At 48.1% G+C, this 26,416-nt stretch overlaps 2 protein-coding genes and 1 long non-coding RNA gene across 18 annotated transcripts in view; 1 reads left to right on the top strand and 2 right to left on the bottom strand.

The window, feature by feature from the left end:
- Positions 1-26,367, top strand: part of ANGPTL2 (angiopoietin like 2) — a 35,242-nt gene extending 8,875 nt beyond the window's left edge. Inside the window, exons 2-5 of the mRNA XM_032257293.1 lie at positions 4,806-5,671; positions 19,571-19,764; positions 21,551-21,821; positions 24,638-26,367. Of these exons, the coding sequence (XP_032113184.1) occupies positions 4,855-5,671; positions 19,571-19,764; positions 21,551-21,821; positions 24,638-24,837 (1,482 nt within the window). The 5' untranslated portion in view covers positions 4,806-4,854 and the 3' untranslated portion in view covers positions 24,838-26,367. The remainder of the gene's footprint in view (positions 1-4,805; positions 5,672-19,570; positions 19,765-21,550; positions 21,822-24,637) is intronic.
- RALGPS1 (Ral GEF with PH domain and SH3 binding motif 1) overlaps positions 1-26,416 on the bottom strand; it is a 377,570-nt gene that overhangs the window by 120,749 nt on the left and 230,405 nt on the right. The gene's annotated exons all lie outside the window — the stretch shown is intronic.
- LOC116535863 lies at positions 1,685-25,209 on the bottom strand. The gene is made up of 5 exons (XR_004262376.1): positions 25,147-25,209; positions 18,283-18,287; positions 17,460-17,472; positions 9,279-9,283; positions 1,685-1,697 (listed from the first exon to the last, which is right to left on the bottom strand). It is a non-coding gene; the product is annotated as an uncharacterized LOC116535863 (long non-coding RNA).

Genomic DNA, 26,416 nt, shown 5'->3' with positions numbered 1-26,416 from the left:
TCACTTTGATTGGAGTTGAGTTCTTCTCCAGTTCTAAGGTGGCTGGAACGCTGGGGGCGTGGGGGGGAGTTATTTCTCTTGAGATGCAATTAGTTGAATAAATATCAAGAGAGCAAAAGTAAACAAACTTATTACTGTCCATTAAGAACTGCCAAACTGGCAAAAAACTAATGGGGGGAGGGGAGAAACTGGGGTTGGAGTCTTAGATTCCAAGGAAAATAAATGACTCTGAGGCTCAAAGGGAAGCACAAAGAGCATGGCCCTTGGTTATCAGGCTGCCCTAAGTCCTAGGCTCAATCAGCTTTGGTTGTTATCTGCTGTGTCTTCCTGGGCAAGTCACTGAGCCTGTCCGGGTTTCAGTCTCCACTGATAAAACAGGGGCGAATAACAACCCACTGGATTACCTGGGACAATGTATGTCATGCACCTGGCACACTGCCCGTTCCTTCCCTTCCTTCCTGTAACCCAATCAGTTCCGAGTTACCCCACTAAGCCCAGACCCCACAGAGATATAACAGTAGAACTCAGAATCAAGGATCCTGTTTCGAGAGGTCCCACTGCTTGAAATGTGACCTCAAGTCAGCAACCCCCACACCTTTTTGAGCTTCAGTTTCCTCAGCCTAGAAATGGGCATAATATTAATAAATTCATTCCAAGTGCTGGAATGATTAAATGAGAGAATGCATATGTGAAGGGCCCTGAAGCCCTAAAGCCCTGTGCAAGTGTTAGCTGAGATGGTGTGAGTGCCTGGCACGCTGCCTGGCCCACGCTCAGCATCCTTACTGTTGTTGGTTTTGTTTCAGCTTCGTTGTTCTTGCTATCGTATTGCTAACACATTATTCGAATCTCTTGACTCTGATCTGCTTTCATGCTGCTCACCCAGTGTGCAAGGTGGGTTGGATCACCCCATTTCACAGAAGAGACTCAGCCTTTGAGGTCTCAAGTTCAATGGCAAGAACTCTGCCAGGGAGCTGTGAGAGCCCATGTTTGGGAGAGGACAGAATGCAACCGTAAACAGTGCAGCCCTCTCAAACCTGGAGGTCCAAGGAGGCTTGGAAACCAACCTTGTCTTGCAGCCAGGTTGCCTCCCTGGGCCTCTGGCAGTTTCTTGGCCACAGTGGAGGCCTGCACCCACATGGGCACAGAGAGGTGTTTGTCACTCACTGCCTCAGGTGAGCAGCCTGAAGAAGGTGGTGGCCCAGCAGGCCTGCCCTAGCCCAGGGTCAGGGGCGGCTCCTCCCCATTGTTTTGGGGTGGGTGTGGCCACCAGCACTGTGGCAGCCAAAGCCCCGTTGGAAACCAGGCAAACACTTCCAAACTTAGCTGGGTTTCCACTGATGTCACTGCAGCCCCACCTCCTAGCAGAGCCCAAGCCAGAAGCTCCTGCACACCTTTCTCTGCCTGGCCAGAGAGGCCTGAGTAGGCCATAGGAACAATGCTTGGGCTTTGTCATTTAAGTGGAAAACAGCTCAGCAAGGCCCCAGGAAGCACAGGGTCTCTCTTGTAACTGCTCACTGGCTGGTACAAGGTGGAGCCCAGACCCAGGGTCCTCACTGGAGAAGCCCACAAAGGAGTTCAGGGAGGACAAAATCTTGAGGTCCTGTGTCATACTTGTTATCGTAGCACAGATTAATGTGAAATCAGAAAGTAGTGATGCTAATATCCTTTTACTAGTAAAAACCAGATTAAATACATGTCTGTGTAGTCATTAAGAGTTAGCAGGTTTGAATCCATCAGACCAGGGTTGAGCCTTGGTTCTGCTACCTTCTAGCTTTCTGATTTTGGGCAAGTCACTCAGCCTCATTGAGTGTCAGTTTCCTCATCTGTAAAATGTAAACAGCAACAGTATCTACCTTAAAAGGGCATTATAAGAATATGGGAAAGCGGAAAACACTTGCAAAATGTTTAGTACAGGGTCAGGTATATAGTGGACCTTGGTCAATGGATGTTATTAATAAATACATACATGGATCCTCCTTGCATAGCTCTGACCTCCTCAGGCAGTCACTTGTCCATGGGCTTCCTGCCCCAATCTATCCCTCTTTCCAGTACTCCCAACTGCTCAGCAGCTCTTGGCAGGTATGTCTTGTCATTCCATCATTAAATATTTATTGAGCTCCTGTGTATTTCAGGCCATGTGGTAGGCACTGCAAAGGAGTGGTAACCAACAGAAACACACCCCTACCCTCATGGAGCTTGCATTCAAGGGAATGGGCAGGACACAGTGTGTATCTGATAGTGATAAGGACACTGGAGGGGGAAGGTGGTGAGGTCACGATCTTAAATAAGCAGGGAGGGTCTCACTGAGAAGGTGATATTTCAGCAAAGCCTGAAAGAGGTGAGGCAACAAACAATGAAGAAGGGGGCAGGACCAGCAAGTATAAAGGCCTTGAGTCCTAAGTGTGCTTAGAACACTTGAGGGATAACCAGAAGACCAACCAGGTGGCTGGAGGAGGTGATCAAGGGGGAGAGGAGTCAGAGACAAGACCAGGGAAGAAGTGAGGCCAGATCATAGAGTGCCTTGGAGACCCACTGGCTTTTCCTCCAAGATGGTGAGCCACTGGGGGGTTTTTGAAAAGAAAAGTGACCCTGTTGGACTTTTTAAAAAAGACCACTCTGGCTGCCAAGCTGAGGACAGAAGGTAGGATGGGCAAGGCCAGGGAAGGGAGGCTAGTTAGGAAATTACTGCAATAGTCCAGGTGAATGGCGCAGGTGGGTTGCACCAGGGTGGTGGCAGGGAGGTGGGGAGACACAGGACTCTGAGAATACTTCTGGCATCATAATTTGGCAGTGAATTAGATGTGGGGTATAAAAGAAAGTAAGGTATCTAGGATGACTTCAAGGCTTTTGGCCTGAGCAACTAGAGTAGACATTTACTAACACAGGAAAAACTGGGATGAACAGGTTAGGTTGGAGGTGTGGGGAAAAATAGGAGTTCATTTCTGGATGAGTTGAGATACCTGGCAGACAGTCAAGTGGAAATGTCAAAGAAGCAGCTATATGTATGGGTCTAGAGTCTAGGGGAGAGTTCCAGGCTGGAGAAATAAACATGAATAAATATAACAAGTACTTGAAGGTGATCACCAAGGTGACCTCTGGATGAGATCACTAAAGTAAACAAAATTATGAGGACTGATTTTTGGGCCCCCCTCAACAGTAAGAGAAAGGACAGGAATATGAGGATGAACCAGCGCAGGATCTGAGTAGGAGCAGCTGGCAAAACAGGAGGCAGGGTGGCGTTCTGGAAAGGAAGGTCAAGAAGGGAGCCCAACTGTGTCCCACAGTGTGAGAGGGAAAACATTAATGAGAATCAAGAACTAGCCCTTCCATCTGGCAAAGGGAGGCCACTGGTGATCCTGTCTAGAGCACCTAGAATTAAGGGAAGGGGGCAAAGCCTGATGAGGGTGGGCTCAAGAAAGGCCAGGAAGAGAGGAACTTTCTGGAAATGGTGAGTGCAGGCAAATCTTTGGAGGCTTTGCTAAAAAGGGGAGCAGAGAAGTACAACAATAGCTGGACAGGGGGTGTAAGGTCAAGAGAGAGTTTTCTTTAAGCAGAGAGAATTAACAGTATGACTGTAGAAAAACAACGATGATGTTGGAGAGATGGTGAGGACTGCTAGAGCAAGGTCCTAGGGTGGGCAAGTAGAGGGATCTAGCATATGTCCTCCCTTCCCTCTTGGCCCATTTAACTCCTACTCATTCCTCAAGGGTCAGTGTAAAGGGCACTTTCTCAGGGAAGCATTCTTGACCCCTCCAATTAGGTCAATTCCCTGTAATACCCTTTTGCAGCATGTGATAGTTGTGCTTCCCAGCATTTGGGAAAGCCATAATGATGCGAAAGCCCCATGAGGGCAGGGGCTGGCTCCATCCTGTTAGTAGCTATATTTCTAGCAGCTAGCATGCTGCTCAGCACATCACAGATGTTCAATGAACATCTGGTGAAGGGATGAATGGTCCAAGAATAGAAGTGAAGCAAAGCTGGGGACACACATCTGTGTTCTATTCCCTTCTAACTTAACCACATTGCAGTGGTTGGGACTGTGCTGTCACTGGCTACTGCAAATATCTAGATCCAGAAGAGCTCAGTTGTTTGTTCCTGTTTGGGCTCTGTAGCTTAGCTAACACAGGGACCAGAGCCACATAACTGGACACATCCTTCTATTGACATTGTTTATCAGGCTGCCCTGTTAAACAATGTCAACGGAATGAATGTCTAATAATTCATTCACTTATCAAATATTTGCCCAAAGTGCAACATCCTGGGAATACAGGGTTGAATCAGACACAGGACCTGCCCTCATGGAGTTAGAATCTAGGAGAGAAGATCAAACAGAACTTCTATTCATAACAGCTGTGATAGATATTATAACGGGAAAGTTCAGGGGATGTGAAAGTACAAAATGGGGAGACTTAACAGTCTGAGGAGCCTAAGGTAGCAGAGGAGGGAGATCAGAAAACCCTCCCTCTGCCTCCCTTCCCCAGCTTGAAGCTGCCTGGATATGATTCTCAGGCTCTTGGGTCTGCAGGCATTGGAGTTGGCTTTGGGAGTAGCAGGGCCATGGCCTCTTATCTTCAGATGCCCTGCGGCCCTCCCTCTTCCCTTCTATCCCTGCTGGGGCCTGCCTGTCTCCTCTTGCTTCCAGAATGGCTGCCTGTTCTCTGACTCCAAGAGAATATAACTCAGCATCCTGGAGCTGAGTTTTTGGAAAGCTCTGCCTGCCTGGCGAAAAGGCTGGGATCACGTGGCAGCACAGGGCACTGACAGTGGTGGGACCATCACTGATTCTCCCCTCTGTTTACTTTCAGGCTTTCATAGATTCCATTCACAAAGAATAACCACCATTTTGCAAGGACCATGAGGCCACTGTGTGTGACATGCTGGTGGCTCGGACTGCTGGCTGCCACGGGAGCTGCTGCAGGCCAGGAGGATGGTTTTGAGGGCACTGAGGAGGGCTCGCCAAGAGAGTTCATTTACCTAAACAGGTACAAGAGGGCAGGAGAGTCCCAGGACAAGTGCACCTACACCTTCATTGTGCCCCAGCAGCGGGTCACAGGCGCCATCTGCGTCAACTCCAAGGAGCCTGAGGTGCTTCTGGAGAACCGAGTGCACAAGCAAGAGCTAGAGCTGCTCAACAATGAGCTGCTCAAGCAGAAGAGGCAGATCGAGACACTGCAGCAGCTGGTGGAGGTGGACGGCGGCATTGTGAGTGAGGTGAAGCTGCTGCGCAAGGAGAGCCGCAACATGAACTCTCGGGTCACGCAGCTCTACATGCAGCTCCTGCACGAGATCATCCGCAAGCGGGACAATGCGCTGGAGCTCTCCCAGCTGGAGAACAGGATCCTGAACCAGACGGCCGACATGCTGCAGCTGGCCAGCAAGTACAAGGACCTGGAGCACAAGTACCAGCACCTGGCCACGCTGGCCCACAACCAATCAGAGATCATTGCGCAGCTTGAGGAGCACTGCCAGAGGGTGCCCGCGGCCAGGCCCATCCCCCAGCCACCCCCCGCTGCCCCACCCCGGGTCTATCAGCCACCCACCTACAACCGCATCATCAACCAGATCTCTACCAACGAGATCCAGAGTGACCAGAACCTGAAGGTGCTGCCACCCCCTCTGCCCACTATGCCCACTCTCACCAGCCTCCCATCCTCCACAGACAAGCCATCAGGTAAGTCCTTCTGGGATCGTGTTCCATGTGGGTCTCAGAGCCAGGCACCAAGCTTCCCTTGGCTGTGACCACAAACAGGGAAAAGCCATGGCCAGATGAAGCCAGGCCAAAGACATGCACAATCCCCCAGCAATCCCTTGGGCCAAGCTGCTGGAACCAGAGGGGTAAGTTGGGGGGGGGACCACATTCCTTAGATGAATCCTCAAAGGTATTACCAGGAAATGGAGTTTCAAAAGACGGCAAACACTCTTTCGTTTCTGATTGGAAAGAACTCAAGGCCTGTAGTTTTCCAGGCTCTGCACGAGATCCTGTGTGTTGGCAGACAGAAGAGAATGTCTCTTCTGTAGCTCCTGCACTGTGCCTGGCACAGGGCTGGCCTTCTGTAAATGCTCACCAAATAAACAATGAGCCTAAAGAAAAGAAAGTATTACCCATGTTAAGAATACAATAAACACATCGTAGGGGCTGGGCATAGGAAGGTGTCCTTCCTAAAGCCCACACATTTCCTAGAGTCTGCTGCTGTCTAGAATTTTCAATGATGCTTCCATATGCTCTTACATACACGTTTCATCTTAAAATATAGCAATTCTCAGAATACCATTATGGGGGAGGAATGGGGTTGCTGGCAGGTTTTAAAGCTTAATGAAGATACTAGCACTGGACATTTCCATGTATGTTACATAATTAACTCCTGCAGCTCTTTATGGACAGGATGAGTAACTTGCTAATAGGCCTAGGATGCTCAGGCTACATTTGCTCAGGTCTTTTCACTTTAAATCTCTGGCTGACTCCTCTATGCTCTAGGACTCTAGGAATCATCATTTACTGGGAGAAGCAGGCCCGAAGCTCCTCTGTCAGAATGCCAGCACACATCCAGTACCCTGAAGCTCAGCTCAGCCCTTTGTTCATCCAGAACACTTGAGCCTCCCCAGGGGGCCGCCATATGAGAACTATATTCATCTCTGAAAAAACTAACCATGTATGTGCTCCAAGTCAGTGCTTTTGGTACCACTTCATTGTATAAGCAGGGAGATATTTTTACTGAAAATATCCTGCTTTACACTTATTTCACACTTTTAAAAATAACCACCAGTACTAGGAATAGCAGCTTCTTGTTAATTCCAAAGAGGGGCTGAAGCTGAGTGCAGGCGGGTGGCCAGTGTAGAGGACAACGGCAGCATTGTTTTCAGATGGGGCAGGGAAGGTGGGATAAATGCAAGGTGAGCATCCGCTGCTGCAGCAGGTCAAAGGAAAGACCTGGCCTGGGTGCAGGGTTGAGAGCAAGCACTTTGGAGCAGACTGGCCTGGATTCAAATCCTGGTTCCTCCACTGATTAGCTCTGGGACATTAGGCAAGTCACTTTGTCCCCCTAAGGCTCAGTTTCCTCATCTGTTAATTGAGGATAGATTAAAATGGTGCCTGTCACTTTAGGAAATGAAATACCACAAAAAAACATGTTTAGCACAATGCTGGGCTCACAGTAAACTACAAGTCTCCTTTGATCTTGGCCTTTTCATCTTAAAACAAGGAGACTGAAATAAACAGTCCCTTTTTTTTTTTTTTTCCCCTAAACTCTGGCGTTCCATCCGTACACGTGTCTGCTTTAAATCAGAAGCTCTGAAAGAGAGGGCAGGGTGTGTTAATTTGTCTTGATAGATACCCAGAGGGTAAAACGTGCCCTTGGGCAGCAAACAAAAGCTCAGCTGAATGTTGTTATAACCCTGACTGGAGTCAGGCTGGACTCAATGGTTACCCAACAGATCTCCTCTTGCCTAAGTGACTCCGGTTTCTAACTCAAAACATTTCAGAACATTCCTGGGTTTGAAACAGCTAACCAAGGGGTAAAGCACGGATGCAAACTCAGGTCTTTATTCCTAATACTAGTGCTTTACCCCTTGGTTAGCTGTTTGCTCATAAGGAAGTTATTTCACTCTTCTGAGCCTCAATTTTCTTCTCTGTAAAATGGGGACAAGGGTCATAACCTCACAGTGTTATGCTGTGGACACATTATCAAGTATGAAACATTATGTCAATGTAGTGCAGCCAATATTTGCTGGGCCCCTACTGCATGCTGGTCACAGCACTAGACTTGGGGGAACAAGTGACAACTATGGTCCCTGAACTCCAGGAACTCAGTCTAGGGGAGGTGGCAGGTGCATGAATGCATCTGGGATCCATCCAATGCCCATGATTTCTAGTCCCTAAAATCAGCATATCAGATCTGAAAATGGGTTTTTCTGGGAGGGAATATCTGCCAAGGCCAAAGTTTCTAAAATCAAGAGTGCAGTGAAAACTGGGCTGTCTGATCACTGTGGTAATACCCTGGTGTGCTAAGTGTCCTGGGGGACAGTAAGGTAGCATGACTAATTCTCTCTAGAGGGAAGGGAGGGGTTAGACAGAGGTGGCACTTCTCTGTTGCACCTTGAAGGATTTATAAGAGTTTAACAGGAAGACCTGGGAGTTGGGAAACCAAGTGACTAGTAGGTCCCTGATGGAGATGAGTCCGTGCAAGGGCTCAGGGGCACAGTTCTACTCCTGGCACCTCATATGGTTCAATCTCCTGCTTCTCTGAGTTCACAATCCAGTGTTGGCTATGTGTATACAACACTCCTACACTCACCCGCCTTTTGTCTCGCATTTAAGAAAGGAGGCCATCATGGAAGGGAATGGCAGTGATTTCATCACAGAGATAACTCGAATGCATTAGAATTCATCCTATTTTTTAGGCAAGGATTCCCAAATGTTGGGACTTGCTCATTACTAGCAGATTTATTGTGACCCATCTCACCACTGAGCTCTCACACAAGGCACTGCCAGCTGGGATTGAGTGCCTAGCTGTGGAAGCTGAATGGGTAGACAGAGCCCAGGAAGAGAGCAGCTGGGGGAGGGCCCTGCCCTCTCCTGGTGCTGGACTAAACTGGGAGGAAAAAACAGATGGTCTCTCTCTGCGGAGCAGTCAGGCCATCCATTCAGCAGGGAATATTCTTATCAGGTCCGTTCAGAGAGCTTGGGGCAGGTTCTAATCCTGGAAGACAAAACACTCTTCTGTGCTCTCACCCAACAGATCCTTTGTTCTCAGGGACATCACTCAGCCAGAAACATCTTTGCAATTAAACACCTTTGCACCTGAGCCTTGGCAGCTTCCAGATCTTTCGTTCAGCAACCTCAGAGCCATGTGCTCTTTTCTTCTTTGTCTGCCCACAGCATGCCCTTCCCCAGGGGACTAAGTGAGCCATGGCTACTTATCTGAAGCTGCACTCACAAGCCTGTTCCCAGCCTTACTGAGACAGTAACAGGCTGGCCCCAGGCCAGGATGGCCTACTGAGAGACTGAGTGAGGAGGCGCAGGCAGTTCCTGGCTTCCCTGGCTCTTCACCTGTGCTTTCTTCTGTCTCTGGTCTGGCCAGACCCGAAGGTATTTTGGTTAGGATGATGCTGTGATGAGGCCCAAATGGCCCTGTCTGTGGTCCTCTACCCCACATATCCTGCTGCTGCTATTAAAAAGGAAGGCTAGAGGGGTCATTCTCTAAGAGGCAAAGGACAGGACAGATACCTGGGTTCTGGGAGGCCTGCTACTGTTTCTCAGCCCACCCAAGGCAGAGCCACACATATGCTAGCCCTCTGGCACAGCGCCTGTCCCAGAGACTGACCAGGGAGGAAAGGACAGTGCCACCACCAGCTGTCACAGCCCGGCTTTCTCAGATTCTAATCTTTAAAGACCAAAAGGAGTGAGCACTTTTAGCTGTTTTCTCTCCTGAGAAAGAGAATACAATCAGTTCAGTTTATTTCTCAATGAGTGAAGAGGGGGCCATAAAATCATAAAATACTGGAACTGTTAGAGGCCTCTCAGATCCCCTAGCATGGCCTTCCTGTAACAGAGCCTGTTGGTGGCAGAGCAGAGATCGATCTTGAGACTTGTAACTTGCAGGATATTGAGGTTCATAGAGGTCAAGTAACTTAGCCAAGGGTACACAGCTAGCAAGTGACTTGGCCAAGGCTCAAACCAAAGTATGTCTTAACTACTCTGGATAATGCACGCTTCTATAGGAAGGCTGGAGGGGAACTGGTGTAAAAAGCACCCCGTGAATGCTTGACTTGGCCCCAGCTGCCACAGGGACCAGACCTTCTATCTCTCCTTCCTGGTGCCACATTCCAAGCAGTTCCTTAAAAAGAGCTCTGGGAACAGAGGTGGTGGATTTGTTATTAGAATGCTCATGGTTCCAATAACACAAAACACTGTCACTACCAACCCACCAACATCATGTTCCCCCTCCCCAGGCCTAGCAGGAACCAACCGAGTTCTCCAGTAGAAACCACAATGTGCACCCAACTCCCAGCAAATGGGCCCAACTGAAATCTAATTTTTAATTTTTATCAAATCTGGACATATCCTCTGGGGTTACTTCTACTTAGGATTTCACTGTATAGCTAAGTCTTTAAACATAGCTAAGTGTGAAGTTCTAATTTCTTTAAATGTTAGCCCTGATTGTATAAATGTCAGTAGACATGACCTGCCCCTGGGACCACATTAGGAGGCTCCCACATTGCTTCACTGACAAGCGTGCACACATGGAAGCCACCCTCTCACAACAGATGGGCTGTGGCTAGGATGGCATGGACAATTTGAACAAGAGTGTTTTCCTAGATGGATTTTCCACCTGTATTTTATTCCACCCTGTAAGGTAGGAAACATGTACCTGATTGTGGTTCCCCAGCACAATGGTATGTTTTAAAACAGAGAAATATATGATGTTGTGGCTCCCATTCTTTCTGGAGGTCAACAAAGCATCAGACCAGGTGAAAAGGTGTCAGCCCATGTGTGGCTGGGTCAGCTCTAGCAGACTGGGCATCCATGCCCAAGCACTGCAGAGAGCTGGAGAAGCGAAGGGTGTGTGTAGTGATGGTGGTGAGTGAGGGTGACTGTACCAATCCTAACTCAGCCTTCAAGGTCACAGAGGCTGAGGGAAAAGCCCACCCAGGTCTCCTGCCTCAAGAGTGTGTGCTGTTTCCACTGTACTCTATTTTTTTTTTCTAAAAGTTTTTGTTAAGATTCCAAATTCAGTACAAACTACATAATCCAGTGATTTCTCAAAGAGCATTATTTGCTAGCTTCTTCCTAAACAAAATCTACTCTAGAAGATGGCCCACCTGGATGAGGGTTCCAGGAGGGCCAGCTCCCTTCTTGCTTCCTCCTCCTCTGGTACCTTGGGGAACTGATCACAAAGAGCCTTCTGAGTGTGATGGAAAGCTCCATTCCTCACGCAGTTTTCCAAAGAGACACTTGGCTAAATGCTCAGGGTATTTAGAGTCATAGGAGATAAACTATCAACTTGTTACTGTTAAAAAATCCTGTGATCTGGCATCTCAATGCCTGAAAATCCCAAGACTGGTACTTGGCAAACTGAAAGAAATATAGACAACCCTAGAGATCAGGCATCTGGAGCCAGCTAACTGGTCTTACAAATGGATTGTTGTGGTGAACTTGTATAGTATTAATCCTGAGATGCTGCCCTCTCACACTCTGCAAAAAAAAAAAAAAAAAAAAAATAGTATTAAGTTAGCCCCATACAGATGCTGGCACCATGCTCCTGGACTTCCCAGCCTCTAGCACTGTGAGCCAAATAAACTTCCTTTCTTTATAAATTACCCAGTCTGTGCTATTCTGTTATAGCAGCAGAAAATGGATTAGGTTCAGTCTTGTAACAAGTAACGAAGTATCTATTTCCAGTGGTTTATACCCACATCAGTGAAAGATGCAGGCAGCAGAGACCTCTTGATGGGAACATTGGAGATGACCTTTCCTACTATCCCTGCATGACGGCTGCCTCAACTTAGGCTCTCCCTGGCATGAATCTGATCAAAGATTATGCTGAAAATAAGCCTGATTGTCCTCATCTTATATCTAAAGATGAGCCTATGGAGCTACAGGGCTGGAACATTTATGTGATCCTTTGTTTTTTTTTTTAAAAAAGGGCCAGGCGTGGTGGCTCACACCTGTAATCCCAGCACTTTGGGAGGCCTAGGCGGGCGGATCATGAGGGCAACAGATCAAGACCATCGTGGCCAACATACTGAAACCCCATCTCTACTAAAATATAAAAATTAGCTGGGCATGGTGGCGCGCATCTGTAGTCGCAGCTACTCAGGAGGCTGAGGCAGGAAAATTGCGTGAACCTGGGAAGCGGACGTTGCAGTGAGCCAAGATCGCGCCATTGTACTCCAACCTGGTGCCTGGTGACAGAGCAAGACTCTGTCTCAAAGAAAAAAATAATAAGTGACTTTTCCCTGATATTTTGCATACAGTAAGTCAAAATATTGTGCATACAGATAAAAATCTTGCTAAGAGATTTTGTTTAAATTATAAATACAATAGTTTATAAAGTTGAAATTAAGTATCTTAGATGGTTTATCTAGAGTAGGGTCCAAATGAACAAAAAAATCCACTGATCTGGCAACATCCCAGACATAATGTGCAGACAGACTACTACAAACTGTCCAGACTTCCTCACAAAGCAGGTTTCCTTTGCCAGGGTTTGGTCTGGATGTGGATTATCATCTGTTGCAGGGTTTCTGTTTCCAGATGGATTTATTATTATTGGTTCTCCAGTTGGAAAGCACAGAATGAAGGTAACAAAGAAGATGCAGCTCAGGATGGTGAAGGATGGAGGGTGAAAGACGGAGGGAGGCACACAGAGCGCTGGGGGACTCATGGAGTGAGCCTGCAACTGGGAAAGCTCCTGTCTGAAAGGAGCCCACAGTTTTGTGGGGACACAGATCCGCAACAGTCCTAATGTGGTGTGATAACTGCAGCACAGAAAGTGGACCTGAGTTCTAATCCCAGATCCTTCACTTTCCAGCTGTGTGATCCTCGGAGCCTTGGCTTTCTCATAGTTGCAGGGGCTTTAGAGGATGAAATGAAAACAGTGTGCAAAGCATCTGCCAGGTGAAAGGCTCTAGATACATGATCATTCTTACTTTATTCCAGTAGAGATAAATATATAAAGCATTTTGAGAACCCTGAGAAAGGATTAAGTAGCTTTCCTGGGGTTGGGGAAGGTGATGAGGAGGGTAAGGGCCTTGCAGTGCTATCAGAACCACTGCCAGTGACAGTCAAGAAATCATGAAGACAAGCCTTGGTGCCAGACAAATGTCCTGCTTTCAGAAAAAGAATGTATAACAGAAATTACATACAACTGGCTTGTGGTCAAGCCCCAGTAAAATTATAGAATAGAGTTCACGAAAGGTTTGTGAGCATTTGGAAGATTAAAAGGTCATCAATGAAAGCCAATGTAGGTTTTTGAAGAAGAAACTGATGATACTGATCCCTTCCTTGGAAAGGATCATAGGACTGCTACCTGTCCAGTATCTGTGGACTGCAGTCATGGGTCTGATAAGTTCTTCCATGATGTGCCTGCAGGACAGCACCAGTCTCTGACAGAGCCATGGTCACTCCCATTAGTGTGCCCGTGTAACCTTGGGGCACTGCCCACCTCTAGTTCAGAAACCTCCCTCACCCAGGAAGCCTTGGGTGCCACTGGCCACTGCCCCCAGGGAGGCCCAGGGCTTCACTCTCACCAGTGCCAGGGAGCCAAGGCAAGCTGCTCACCTCTGCACACAGTGAGACTAACAAAGCCCCTTCTAAACTCTTTAAAATGTCTTTAAAGCCCCTGTTTCTCCTGCCCAACCGCACTGGCAGAAACCTAAGAGTGGCACAATGTTTTCGACAGTGGTCTCTGAAAAGCAGTACTGCAACGTCTGTACTGAGGTCAAACGAGCAGAAACAGGACCTTTTAAAGCCCTTTCTGGGCCCTAAGAGCTCTTGCTTGAGAGGCCTCAGGCTGTATCACATGCACTGAAATGACCTACCTCACACATCTAGTATAATTTTTACTGTAACAATTTGGAGAGGATTTAATAATTTTGCTTTTAAAATTATTTGGCTAACAGTAACTCAATTAATTTATGGTTGGATCTAATTTCCCCGTAAACATCAAGCATGTTCAGGAATTCTTGGGAAGTGGAAAAAATCTAACCTACAAATTGTTTTCAAAAATAACATTTTCATGAAGACAAAATTTAACAATGAATGAACTTGACAAGATGTTACACTTTGTAGAATCTTAATTACATAAAATAAATTTTGATTTTGCAGTTTTCTTTTCATAGTTTGGAGCCAGTAAGTTTTTTTAGGCCTTAAACATTTTCATAAACTCCTGAAACACTCGCTGGCCCCAGGCACCATGCCCATCATTTGAGGACTAAAGCAGCCTGAAAGCAAGCACAAGCAGTTGGACCTTTTCCCTGGAATGATCAGAAATAATATGTGTGATGTCAATTCTGAGGCTCTGCAGAAGCTGAAATGCCTTTGGGACCATACAAGCTATTCCTGTGTTTAGGCTGTTTTGTACTCTGGTTCCCTGAAAAGCCATGATTGGCATAGAATATATATATGTCCATAACCAAAATCATATTTTGCCAAGCCTCTGGATAAATGAGACTAGAAGACCCTTATACAACTGCTCCTCGCCATGACCGCCCCTCACACCCCACCCCACCCACCCAGTGTCTGTTATTCTGCCCTCCCGGGGTGCCCAGTGAGTCCTGATGCTGCCCTGGGTGGGACTCTCACCTAAGCAGGCCACGTGCCATGGCACTCAGATGGATTTATTTGTGGAGGAAATTATAAATCCAATTTCAACAATTAGTCATTTCTCCTGTTAGAAAAATGTTTCAGGGAGTGATGAGAAGACTTTTTGGAGACAGACCATCAGTGAGAGTAACTGAAAATGGCATACAGTTCTCACGAGAAGCAGACTGCATCCTAGTAATATCACAGAGGCCTCTCCCTGGTACCCGTCATGGGAACGATTTCCCAGAACTAAGTAAGAGCCCCCCAGAACATTTCCCACAGGCCACAGGGTCCTCTGGGTGGCCTAAGGCGGTCAAATTCTGACACCTGGGGCTGGACTCAGGGGATAAAGACGACTGTCAGGCTGCTGGTCAGCCACGGAGTCCAGTCCTGCTGTGGGCAGGAAGGACTCTGCTCCTCTCCCCACACCTCAGGCATGGCCAGAGAGAATAAGCATCCCTCTTGCCCACAGAGGCCTCAGTAGTTAGCTCCCAGCCTCAAGGCCAGATATTCACAGAGCCACATTTTTCTAGTAGGAGGGGCACTGCCTGGGAGTTGACGTAGTTTGTGAGCCCATTTCTCCACTAGGGCCTGGACAGGTAAATCAGGCTGATGCTGGTCTGCCCCAGACCCACAGAGAGAAAACTGGCAACAGGAAGTCACGCTTAGGCCTTGCCTAGGTGCTAGCTGTATCTAACTCAGCTTGACCAGAAAGGCCCTGTGTTGGGGGTAGCAAGCACTGAATCAGCCATCAATCAAGTGGGTCCTGGTTTCCTAGGAGGTCGTGATCCTTGTGTGCTTCATCCCTGTCAAGAACCCAAGAGGGGAAGAAGGAAGCACCCAAAGTTGATCACCTCCAACACTTACCAGGGTGTGGCAGTGGGGTCTGGGCTGAGACCTATGTACTTGGTACTCCCACTTGCTGATGTCCCTCCTCTGAAGGCCTCCTGACCCCAGACCCTGTGTGCCTTCCCACCCTTGTTGCTTCTCTAGGGAACCACACAGACTCGGCTCAGCCACGGGGCTGCACTTCTCTTCACGTGGAACATTTGGCCACAGCTCCGCCAAGAATGTAAATGTGGTCTTTATAGAGATGAGGTTGGGGCACTCACTCCACTCTGAGCCCAGGTGCCGCTAAGTTAGTGTTGGCCTGATGCTCTGGGCAGAGCTGGCCTCTCAGAAGGGGCGCCAAGTTAAACATCGCTAGGCACTCTGCACTGGTCCAAAGGGAGCGCTTCGCCCACTGCACATTGAAAACTCAGTTTCATTGACAAAAAAGATTTCCATTCTTCATGTCAATATATCTTTGTGGCCTTCTCCACTGAAATTCTGACTTAAAAATATATGGGAAACATCTACTGGTAAATATCTCACATTTAGTTTTGTATTGAAAAGCAAATATAGTAACATGTATGTGAAGGAGGAATGAGTGTGTAGGGGGGTGAACAACTTCAAAAATGTCAGCTTTCATTTATCAAAGGAAACAGAAAGGGACAATCTTCACAATGCACCTGCCCCAGCTGGCCTCCATGCTGGTCACTCTGGTGTTCACGAGAGCCTCAGAATAGCTATGGTCTCTTCCCTGTTTCATAGAAAAAAATTGAGACTCAATGAGGACCCTGCCCAAAGTCACACTGTGCATAGGTGAAGCCATCAAGATTGGAGCCAAGGGCTCCTGACTCCAAGTATGAAGTCTTTCTCCAGCTCTTGCTTCCTTAGCCAGGTCTTCCTCCGTAAGGCCAGACCCTCACCTGGCCCCCTATGAGGGCACTATTTATACGGAACAGTTATAGATTTTTCACGTATTATTTATGTTACAGTTGTGGATTTCTCATCAAAGTAAGATGTTTTGTCTCTGACATTTTAATGGAGCCACTTGATAATTTTACTGCTGACAATTTTTCAATGTTAGCTCTTTTGCTGACTAATTCTCATTCATCATTTATGTTTCTGACCTTTGCCACTGGTACTTTTAATGTGTGAAAAGGAAATGTGTTTGAATGCAGATCTCATAGAGGTCTACTAAGGGTTCTGAGGGAAATTGTGTTTGAATATGTGTTTTAGATGGAAGCTAATGGGGCCTGAGTATCATATGAAATTCAGTGTACAGACCCAGATGTACATTTTTTTGTAACAGCAGAAAATACTAAACGCTACTACACAATTTGATACCTACTCCATTATTCTAGAAACCCTTAAAATAATTACCACTTTAGCCTTTTTTTAAAAAAAAAAAGAAAAACTTCTTCCACATCATAACAGACACTAGAATGGCTGAAAAATGGGCAAAGAATACCAAAAGGTAAACATAGAAGAAAAAAAATCATTAAAGATTTTAAAAAGTTTCACACCTTAACAAACAAGAACTGTAAATTGTTATTTTTTATTTTTTAGTTAGGTGACTGTCCGGAAAGATTAAAATTAGTTCTAAAGACACAGAGCTAAGTCAGCCTGGGTCCCTTACTCTTGAGTTCACCCTGATTGGGGAAAAAGAAGAGTACATTAGTGTGTGAGCTCTGGACACCTCCTAGGTGCAGACACCTGCTGTGTCCTTTACCTACCAGGTAGTCTTGAGGGGATGCCCTAGTGACCACAGGGTGTGCTTTCCCACCTCTTAAGATGTCAAGAGGGTCCACTGTGGAAATATGTGGCTAGGGCCACAGGAAATGCTCAGTACACACTGGCCATTATTATTATTATTATTTCAGTCATGACTCTTAGAGCAAGGAGTTTATAACATGGGACTCTGGGGATCCATTACCTTCTGAAACTGTATACAAAATTGTGTGAGTCTGTGTATTTTTCTGAATAAAGGGTCGAGAACCATCCCCAAATTCTTAAAGGGACTAGTAGCCCCAAAACATTTACAAACACTTGACTTTTAGAAACAGCCCTTGGTAGAAATCCCAAAGGTAAAGCTGAGATCATTGATGGGACCCACAAAGGCAGCCCCAGCTGGAGCCACGAGGCCAGCTGCCACTCTCCCAGCAGCCTCCACAGCCTCTCCCTACGTGGCGCCTCCTTCAAAGGCAGCCTTTACATCCGACAATTCTGCAACAGTCCTGGCAGCTCTGCAGTAAGAGGTTGCGCTGCTCACTGTCAGTGGGCGTTCTTTTGCAGGCTTCTGCTGGATCTTCCATCACCAGCATTTGTATCAAACAGCCTCTCCTGTGCTGCTGACATGGTAAGGAGCTGGGAGGCCTCCCACGCCCACCGGCGCTCTGCTCCAGCTGCTGGGGACAGACTCCCATTCTCTGCCTCCGTCCCTGGGGCTTCGGCTGAACACAACCAAAACCTTTTTCTTCTTCACAAATGCTCTTTCTGGAGGTCTGGCCTCCCCTTTCCCAGGAAGGATACTGAGGGGGTGGAAGGGGAAAGGCGGGAAGTGGCACTGGCAAAGGAAGCAACTGTTTGTGCCCCATCTGCTATCCAGAGGTGGGGAGCATTGCGTCCTGCTCCGTCTCTTGGAGAAGAGGCCTGACAAAAGGTAAATGGGAGAGAAGTTTCTCCCTGGAAGATGAAGGGAGAAGCCCCCTGGGTTAACTGTCAGCACCCAAACCAATCTTTCTTCTCGAGGCAATACTGGGCAGTGGAACCAAGGAATGGGCAAGACAGTTCCTGCCTTTCCGTCAGGTTCTAGGTGGATGAATGCTCAAACACAAGGCTTCTTCCTGCAAGGTCTCAGGAAGAGTCCACCTGAGATGTCTAACAGAGACCGGAAACCTAAATTTTTCTGGCTTATAACCATTACCTGTGAACTAGTCAAGCCCAAACACCAGCCAGGAAGGAATCTGAGAAATGTGACCTGCACTGGAAAAGCTGAGTATACCTGCCACTGATGGGAACCTCCCTTCAACTCACACAGAAAGAGAAAGGACAGGATTCTACAGGAATTCATGTGGAGAGGAAGTAGTGAGGTCACTTCCTCCCTCGCTGGGCATCAGAGTAGCCCTGCCCTGCCCTGAGCTTCTGCTGCCCAGCACCACATCTGCAGAGGCTGGGACTCAATACGCAGTTGTTGAATAAACATACAAACTGATAGAAAACATACAATGGTACTTTCTTAGCACTTCTCTCCTTAACCAGTCTCAGTATGGGGAATATTTTGAAGAGACTGAAGCAAAATATGATTTTCTTTCTTTCAGAATATGTATTTGAATGGCTAGGCTTTGAAGACCTTCTAAAGGTTCCTTAGATCAATAAGAAAGGCCCCAGCTTGTCCTGATCCTTGGTGACTCAAGTTTGTACCTTCTTGCTGATGTGACCATAAGAAACTGCCTGGGGAAGGCAGAATTGATGGGCAGGGGTGGTGAGGGCTGAAAGACCTGTGGTATAACACCCATTCCTTCTGACTGGGCTGCCCAACCTCAGTGTATTCACAAAGAATCACAGAACCCTTCTGGTCTGTTTCAGAAGAGAGCCATGGATTGGGCTGTATCCTAGATATCATCCTTTAGGTTTATGGGCCTGCAAGGAAGACCTCAGAATGTGTGAGTGCCAATCATCTGGCCCTCCTTGAGCTTCCTTTGAAAAACACACAGATTGAGCTGAAAAGGAACCTGGGCCCCGAAAAAGATGTTTGAAGAGCAGTGAATGAATCCCAGAAACATCCCAAAGTATCTGGCCACATGGCCAAATTCTGGGCATGGCCCAGGCCCCTGTGACTGTGGAAGTTCATTTCATAAAAGCTGTGGCAGTCATCATAAAGGACTGTCATTGGAAGGACAGATGTGGAGTCAGGATTGACGGGGGGCCAACTGCACTTGGCCCCCAGAAAGAGTAATCCAGTGGAACTGAGTTTCCTTGCAGAAGCAAAGCCATCAGAGCGTGCACGGCACTGACCGATATTGCCACGTTTAGTAGGTCCACATCTCTTTTTCCTAATATAATGAACTTGAAAAAAATCACTCCAGCAACTTCCCCCCAAATGATTTTAGTAATCCTGACAACCCTGTATGAGGCAAATATGATCTCCCTTCTACAAGTGGAAGAAACTGAGGGCTTGGAGGAGTGAAGAAGTCTGACAAAGGTCACACTGGGAGGCGGGTGAGAGGAGAGTGAGCCTGGAGTGTGGGCATCCTGACCCCCCAACCCAGGCTCCTGTCTTTATTTATTTATCAAACTCGCAAAACAAAAATTGGTTACTTCAGACTGTGGGCCTGTGGCTCCCAGCTGGAGCCTTACCAAAGGTTGTGCCTGCTTGGGGTGCAGCTGGAGATGTAGCCTGGTGACAGGTAGGTCTGTGATGTGTATGCATGTCTATGTCCCTAGGCCCATGGAGAGACTGCCTGCAGGCCCTGGAGGATGGCCACGACACCAGCTCTATCTACCTGGTAAAGCCGGAGAACACCAACCGTCTCATGCAAGTGTGGTGCGACCAGAGACATGACCCCGGGGGCTGGACCGTCATCCAGAGACGCCTGGATGGCTCTGTTAATTTCTTCAGGAACTGGGAGACATACAAGGTGAGACCCAGCAGGGGCTATCTGTGCTGCCACAAGGTGACTGGCCCAGCCCAAGAGAGGCCTGAGTGACCAGTAGAAGAGTCCATTCAGAGGTACGTGCTGACCAAGTCCAGGCCTGTGCGGCCCCAACAACACACAAACCTGAGGCAAGGATGCAGACAGGGTCGTGGTGCAAACCCACCAGAGGTAGTGAGGACCAGCTCCTCCTCTGCCTGCTACTAGCAACTGCTGCATGACAAGAGTTAGTAGACCAACTACCACAGCCCCACAGGACAGGGTGAGAGTTTAGAAACACTGGTATGGGGGCTGAGGAGTGGGGAGCATTTCTCTCTAAGTGGGGTTTCCATGGAGAAAGACCTGCTCTCAAAGCCTAGAAGGGGCAAGTCCCAAGAGGCTCACAGTCCCTGGGAGAATCCTCCAAAGGGTACGGTAGGGAACTGTGGCAATGCTTAAGTCCTAATTCCAGACCCAACCTCTGGCCTCCCTGGTCCCTAGGGAGTTGAAATGTGCATCTGTGTAGCAGGGAAAGTTGCCAGGACTCAGCCATACATTGTTCTTCTCCCTCCAAACAAAGAGATGGCACTAAGGAAGGCAAGAGTAGCACTGTTTGCTGAGTGCCCACCCCATGCCAGCACCATGCTAAGGGCTTTTGTGCTTGCTTTGTTTAATCTCATAACAACCCCCTGAGGGAGGGTCTGTAAGGACCCAGCTTACAGGTGAAAATGTGGAGTAATTTACTCAGGGTTGCAAAGCTAGGAATTGCCCAGTAGTGACTGCAGCTGAGGCATCTGACACTGACGCTCACAAACTACCTGAAGTCATGATACCTTGAACATGTGGCTCTGCTATGCCCCTTCTTGAGTCTCCTGTCTTGGTTGTCCCCTACCCCACCTCCTGACCAGCCTGTGTCTCTGCTCTCTTCTCCTCTTCCACCTTCATTAGGAGGAGACTTTTTCCTCCTTTCTTAGAGGCAATGCAGTGCAATGATTAAGACTGGGTTCTTGGTTCAAATCCTGGCTCACCCTCAGGCACTCTGTGACCCTGAGCCTCTCTGGGCCTCAATTCATCCATTCTAGGGAGAATAATGATAGTACTTAGTTCTTAGAGTTGACATGAGGATTAATAAAACAACCTATGTGTAGTTCTTATAACAGTGCCAGCATATCATAAGCACTCAATAAATACTAAATAATAATTATATTATTAATGAATCATCTATTCACAAGACTTTAGTGGCCATCACTCAGCTGCTGACCCCAAAACTACATGCAAAAAACAATAGCCACAAAACCACTGGATTTTAGACCTAGAGGGGAGTCCCAGTGGATGGGACACATGTCACAGCTCACACCTGTCTGGTACATTAGAGCTTACATGTGACCCTCACACACAGCCATCTCCAGAGAAGGAGGTGAAGCTCAGTGAAGGTCAGGGATTTGTCTGAGGAATGCTTGCCACGTCCCTACTGAGTGCCAGGCCCTCAACTTGCCACAGCACACGTGTTGCTGCAGCAAGCCTGTGGGGAAGGTAACGTAGCCTCCCCAACATAAGAGTGAGAAATCTGGGGTTCACATGATGCCTGGCATAGAGTAGGCACTCAACATATTTTTGAATAATGTGTGAGTCACAGAGAGATTAAGTGATGGAGTAAGGGTCTGAACCAGGCCTGCTTCATGCTCTGCTTGTTTCCCAGGCCCCTCTATGCAGAGCTGAGGGTCCAACAGCCAGGCCTGCTGGCTGTAGGCACTGCAGGCTCCACATTAACACTCTCCTGGCTTTTCCTCAGCAAGGGTTTGGCAACATTGATGGCGAATACTGGCTGGGCCTGGAGAATATTTACTGGCTGACGAACCAAGGAAACTACAAACTCCTGGTGACCATGGAGGACTGGTCTGGCCGCAAAGTCTTTGCAGAATACGCCAGCTTCCGCCTGGAACCTGAGAGCGAGTATTATAAGCTGCGGCTGGGGCGCTACCATGGCAATGCAGGTGACTCCTTTACATGGCACAATGGCAAGCAGTTCACCACCCTGGACAGAGATCATGATGTCTACACAGGTACGAAAAGTGGAGTCAAACCCAGGTGCAGGGCAGGGAAGAAAGGTCAACCAGAGTCAGAGCCCTTGACTCCAGGGCTGGGAAGTGGGAAGATCCCAGCGTGATGAGCAGCTGGGCCAAGCTGCCTGACCCTGTTCCCACCCGCTGAGGGTCCCTTCTTCTGCCCATAGGTCCTCTTCATAAAGCTAGGTCAGAGTGGCATTTACAAATTTAAAAAAAACGGGGAGGGGTACATAAAGAGGCATACAAATCACACATACCAAAGCCAACTGGGGTCAAGGCAGAAAGGCATGTGCTGGGCTGTGCCTTCACCACCTCTGTCCAAGGCACCTGGTATAGAGCTAATCATCTGTGTAGGCTCTGGGCTCCAGTGCTGGCCCCACCTCCTACCAGCCATGTGTCCTTGGGCATGCTGCTAAATCTCCCTGGGTCTCAGTTTCTGCGTCTGGAAGTAAGGACAAGAACTACCTTGCATGGTAGGGAGAAGGGTAGAGAGAATGTATCTAAAGTGCTTTGTCTAGGATTTGGCACACAGTGAGGGCTCCATACCAGCTGGCTTTATTCATGGTCAGTTACTGCATGTAACGCTAGTGCAGTGCTTGGAGGAAGCTATTAAGAGGAAACTAGATAGGAGAGAGGAAGTGATTTGTCTAAGATCACACGCTTCAAATCTAGGTCTTTGCTAAGAAGTCTTTATTAAATAAAAAACAAGAGAGAAAACAGAAAATTAAAAAAAAACACAGATGTGGTCTGGCCCTGAGTCCAGATATCAGACTCCCACACAGTTAATGCCTCCCAGGGCTGACACCCAGTTTCTTGAGATGAAGGCCTCTGGGCCCTGACAGGCTCCTCCCTAAGGCTGGCACCACGCAACAGCCAGTGCTGCCCCAGGCTCAGGCTGTCCGCTCTCGTAGGCAAATCCAGGCCCCTCTTGCCTCCATTTCCTATGTGATCTTGGTCTGAGGGCTACTCCCTCCCCCTTGAGAAGCAAGCTCTAGGGACTGTCCTATAAATGGCCTACACCTCAGGCAGGCCCTGAAACCTACATACTAAGGTGGAGGGGATCCTCATGCCAGGGCCTTACGGCAGCCACATTCTAAAAGGTAGTTCTCCTAACATCAGGTGACAGGAGGGACATGACCTGTCCATCCCTGCATCACACAGACACCTCTGTCCACCCAGTGACACTGAACTGGCCCTGCCCAAAGGCGCCATGGAGGAGGAACAGGCCCTTGTTCCAAAGCAGTAGGGGCTGCCAAGCTTCTAGAAGAGCAGGGCAGGAGGATGATCCTCTCAGAGCTGGTCAGACCCTGAGACATGGGGGCTGCTACAGCCTTTCTGGAGGGCCACCTCCTTAGGGAGTGGGAAGAGTGTTCTACGAGCCAAAACTCAGATATAGCCAACAACAAAATCAGTGGCTGGCAAGTTCCTTGTCCCTGGAAGTGTGTGGGGCCTCTGCTGGCAAAGAGAAGGCTAGTTATGGTGTGCCCAAGGCTCTCCCTACTATAACAGTTCAACACTGCCACTTGGTCCCTGTGGCTTGGAGTCATGGCCCAGAAGACCCCAGAAAAACTCTGGGAAAACGTAGGCTGCACCTCCCCTCTTGCTTTCTGCCTCAGACTAAGTGCAATCTCCTCACCTCATCCCACAGCCTCGGCCACCTGCTCTGTTGGGCCCTCTAACCCACAATCCCGACTGGAGCACCCCCTCTCCAGAGTATGGGGTTCATCCCCCGGCCTAGTCAGGAAACTGGCAACCCACCCTTCACTAAGAACAATGCTGGCAGATGGTGGCCCCTCTCCTCCTGCCACAGAGTACACTGCCCCTGCATGCCCGCACGCACCTTCCCACAGTTTTTACTGTTGTTCCGAACTGCTTGTCCTTGGCAGCAAAATTCAGCATGATGTGGTAATGCCAAGAGTTTTATGGAAATACCTTTCCTTTGTGAAGTAATACAAAAAATTAGATGGAATACAAGCCAGGGAGGACTTGGAGGAGCATTTCATCTTAAACACGTTTTTTGCCATTCTATAAAGACTCCTGATCCAACAGTTTCAACTCTAAAAATTCCCAAGAAGAAGCTTTTCTCCCTCCCTGCCCACCTCAGGCCATCTCTGTTTCCTATCAGAACACAAGGTGTGGAGTTCCCCTGGGGTCTCCTTTGCAACCAGCCCTAGGCTAAGTGTCAAGTGCACACCCTCATTCAGTCCTCACAGCTGTCCTGTGTGGCAGGCATCATTTTTATTCTCATTTGACAGATGAGAATACAGTGGCTGAGAGAGGTTAAGTCATTTGTCTGAGATCACACAGCTAGTTATTTATAAAGCTGAGCCTTGGCCAGGAGCGGTGGCTCATGCCTGTCATCCCAGCACTTTGGAAGGCCGAGGCGGGTAGATCATGAGGTCAGGAGTTCAAGACTAGCCTGGCCAAGATGGTGAAACCCCATCTCTACTAAAAATTAAAAAAAAAAAATTAGCTAGGCATGCTGGCATGCGCCTGTAGTCCCAGCTACTCGGGAGGCTGAGGCAGAAGAATCGCCTGAACTGAGGAGGTGGAGGTTGCAGTGAGCTAAGATCACACCACTGCACTCCAGCCTGGGTGACAGAGTGAGACTCCGTCTCAAAAAAAAAAAAGGCTGAGCCTCAAAGGCAGGACTGAAGCATGGCCTCTGGCCACCCATGGAGACAGTCTACCCCTCAAGCATTCTTGCTCCAGATGCCTCCCAGAGAGGGTTTTGCTGAAGGCCCCAAGAAAACTATCAACACAGGTAGAATGGCCTCCTCCCAGACACCCTCTCATTGCCTTCTCTCTTGCAGGAAACTGTGCCCATTACCAGAAGGGAGGCTGGTGGTATAATGCCTGTGCCCATTCCAACCTCAATGGCGTCTGGTACCGTGGGGGCCATTATCGGAGCCGCTACCAGGATGGAGTCTACTGGGCTGAGTTCCGAGGAGGCTCTTACTCACTCAAGAAAGTGGTGATGATGATCCGACCCAACCCCAACACCTTCCACTAAGCCAGCTCCCCTTCCTGACTTCTCATGGCCATGGCCAGGAGCCCACCCTGGTCACACTGGCCACAGCACAAAGAGCAACTCCTCACCAGTTCATCTTGAGGCTGGGAGGACAGGGGTGCTGGATTCTGTTTTCCGAAGTCACTGTAGCAGATGAAGGAACTGAATCAATACAGTGTTTTCTGTCCCTCCTACTTTCCTTCACACCATACAGCCCCTCATGTCTCCAGGACAGGACAGGACTACAGACAACTTTCTTTAAATTAAGTCTCTACAATAAAAACACAACTGCAAAATACCTTCATAATATACATGTGTATACATATATATGCATTTAGATATACATCACGTGATATATCTAGATCCATATATAGGTTTGCCTTAGATACCTAAATACACATATACTCAGTTCTCCGATGTTAAAGCTGTCACCAGCAGCTTTGCTCTTAGGGGAAAAGCATTTCATTAGTGTTGTATTACTTGAGTCTACAGACAGATCACAGACTGTGTGGTCTCAATTGAAAGGATCATCCTTGGCATCTGTGTGCCTGGATTGTCCCAGGGTGTCTACAATGCTAATCTCTCACATAGGGGTTCCCAGCTTCTTAAGAACCCCTTTTGGCACCTAATTAAATTTCAAAATCCCTACCCCACCATTTTCATACTTCCCCCATTCTCAGGACTTTTCACCATCCATCACCCACTTATGCCTTCATTAAGTGCCTTCTGTGTGTCAGTCCCTGGCCACTCACTGCAGTTCAAGGCCCCCTTTTCACTCTGCTGTGCTCCTTGCCTACCTACTCCCTGCCTTTTCTGTGGCACAGCCCCTTCTTTCCAGGCAAGATTCCTCAGCTTCTGAGTAGGAAACACTCTGAGCTCCAGGTTTCTGGTTGGGAAGGGAGGGCCAGGCCAAAAGCTCCACCAGCTGCATAAATAATGTACTCGCAGTTTTGTATCTTCCATTCATACTTTAGCCTACATGTCATTTTAGTCTTCACACAAATAATAACCTATCTGGCCAGGAGATAATCGGTTGACAGAAGTCATCAGATCACCAGAGCCCCCAGCTGGCTACAGACCAGAGGTTCACGCTCTCCAGCTGACTAGTCTGCATCTCATCTCCAAACTATACTTTCCTGGAGAACAAGTGCCACAAAAATGAAAATGGGCCACTTCTCATGAGTTGCTGAATCATGAGGGGCCACAGACCCCTCAGTTGATGCACTGCAGTATGGTGGCTTTCTGAGTACTGTTGGCCATGAAGTGTCAGCCTCAGCACTCCCAGGACTATTGCCAAGGAGGGGCAAGGAATGAGTCAAGAAGGTGAGACCCTTCCCATGGGCACGTGGGCCAGGCTGTGTGAGATGTTGGATGTTTGGTACTGTCCATGTCTGGGTGTGTGCCTATTACCTCAGCATTTCTCACAAGTGTACCATGTAGCATGTTTTGTATATATAAAAGGGAGGGTTTTTAAAAAATATATTCCCAGATTATCCTTGTGACATGAATCTGCAATAAAAGCCATCAGTGCTATTTGGATGTATCTACACTATGTGTTACTGTTTTAGAACGCCTTCCTGGA

Source organism: Sapajus apella, unplaced genomic scaffold (genome assembly GCF_009761245.1).
Source record: "Sapajus apella isolate SASKATOON/1434 unplaced genomic scaffold, GSC_monkey_1.0 scaffold97, whole genome shotgun sequence".
In the NCBI taxonomy this organism is placed as follows: Eukaryota; Metazoa; Chordata; class Mammalia; order Primates; family Cebidae; genus Sapajus; species Sapajus apella.
Note: the sequence above shows the minus strand (reverse complement) of the source record. Positions and strands in the feature narration are given on the sequence as shown.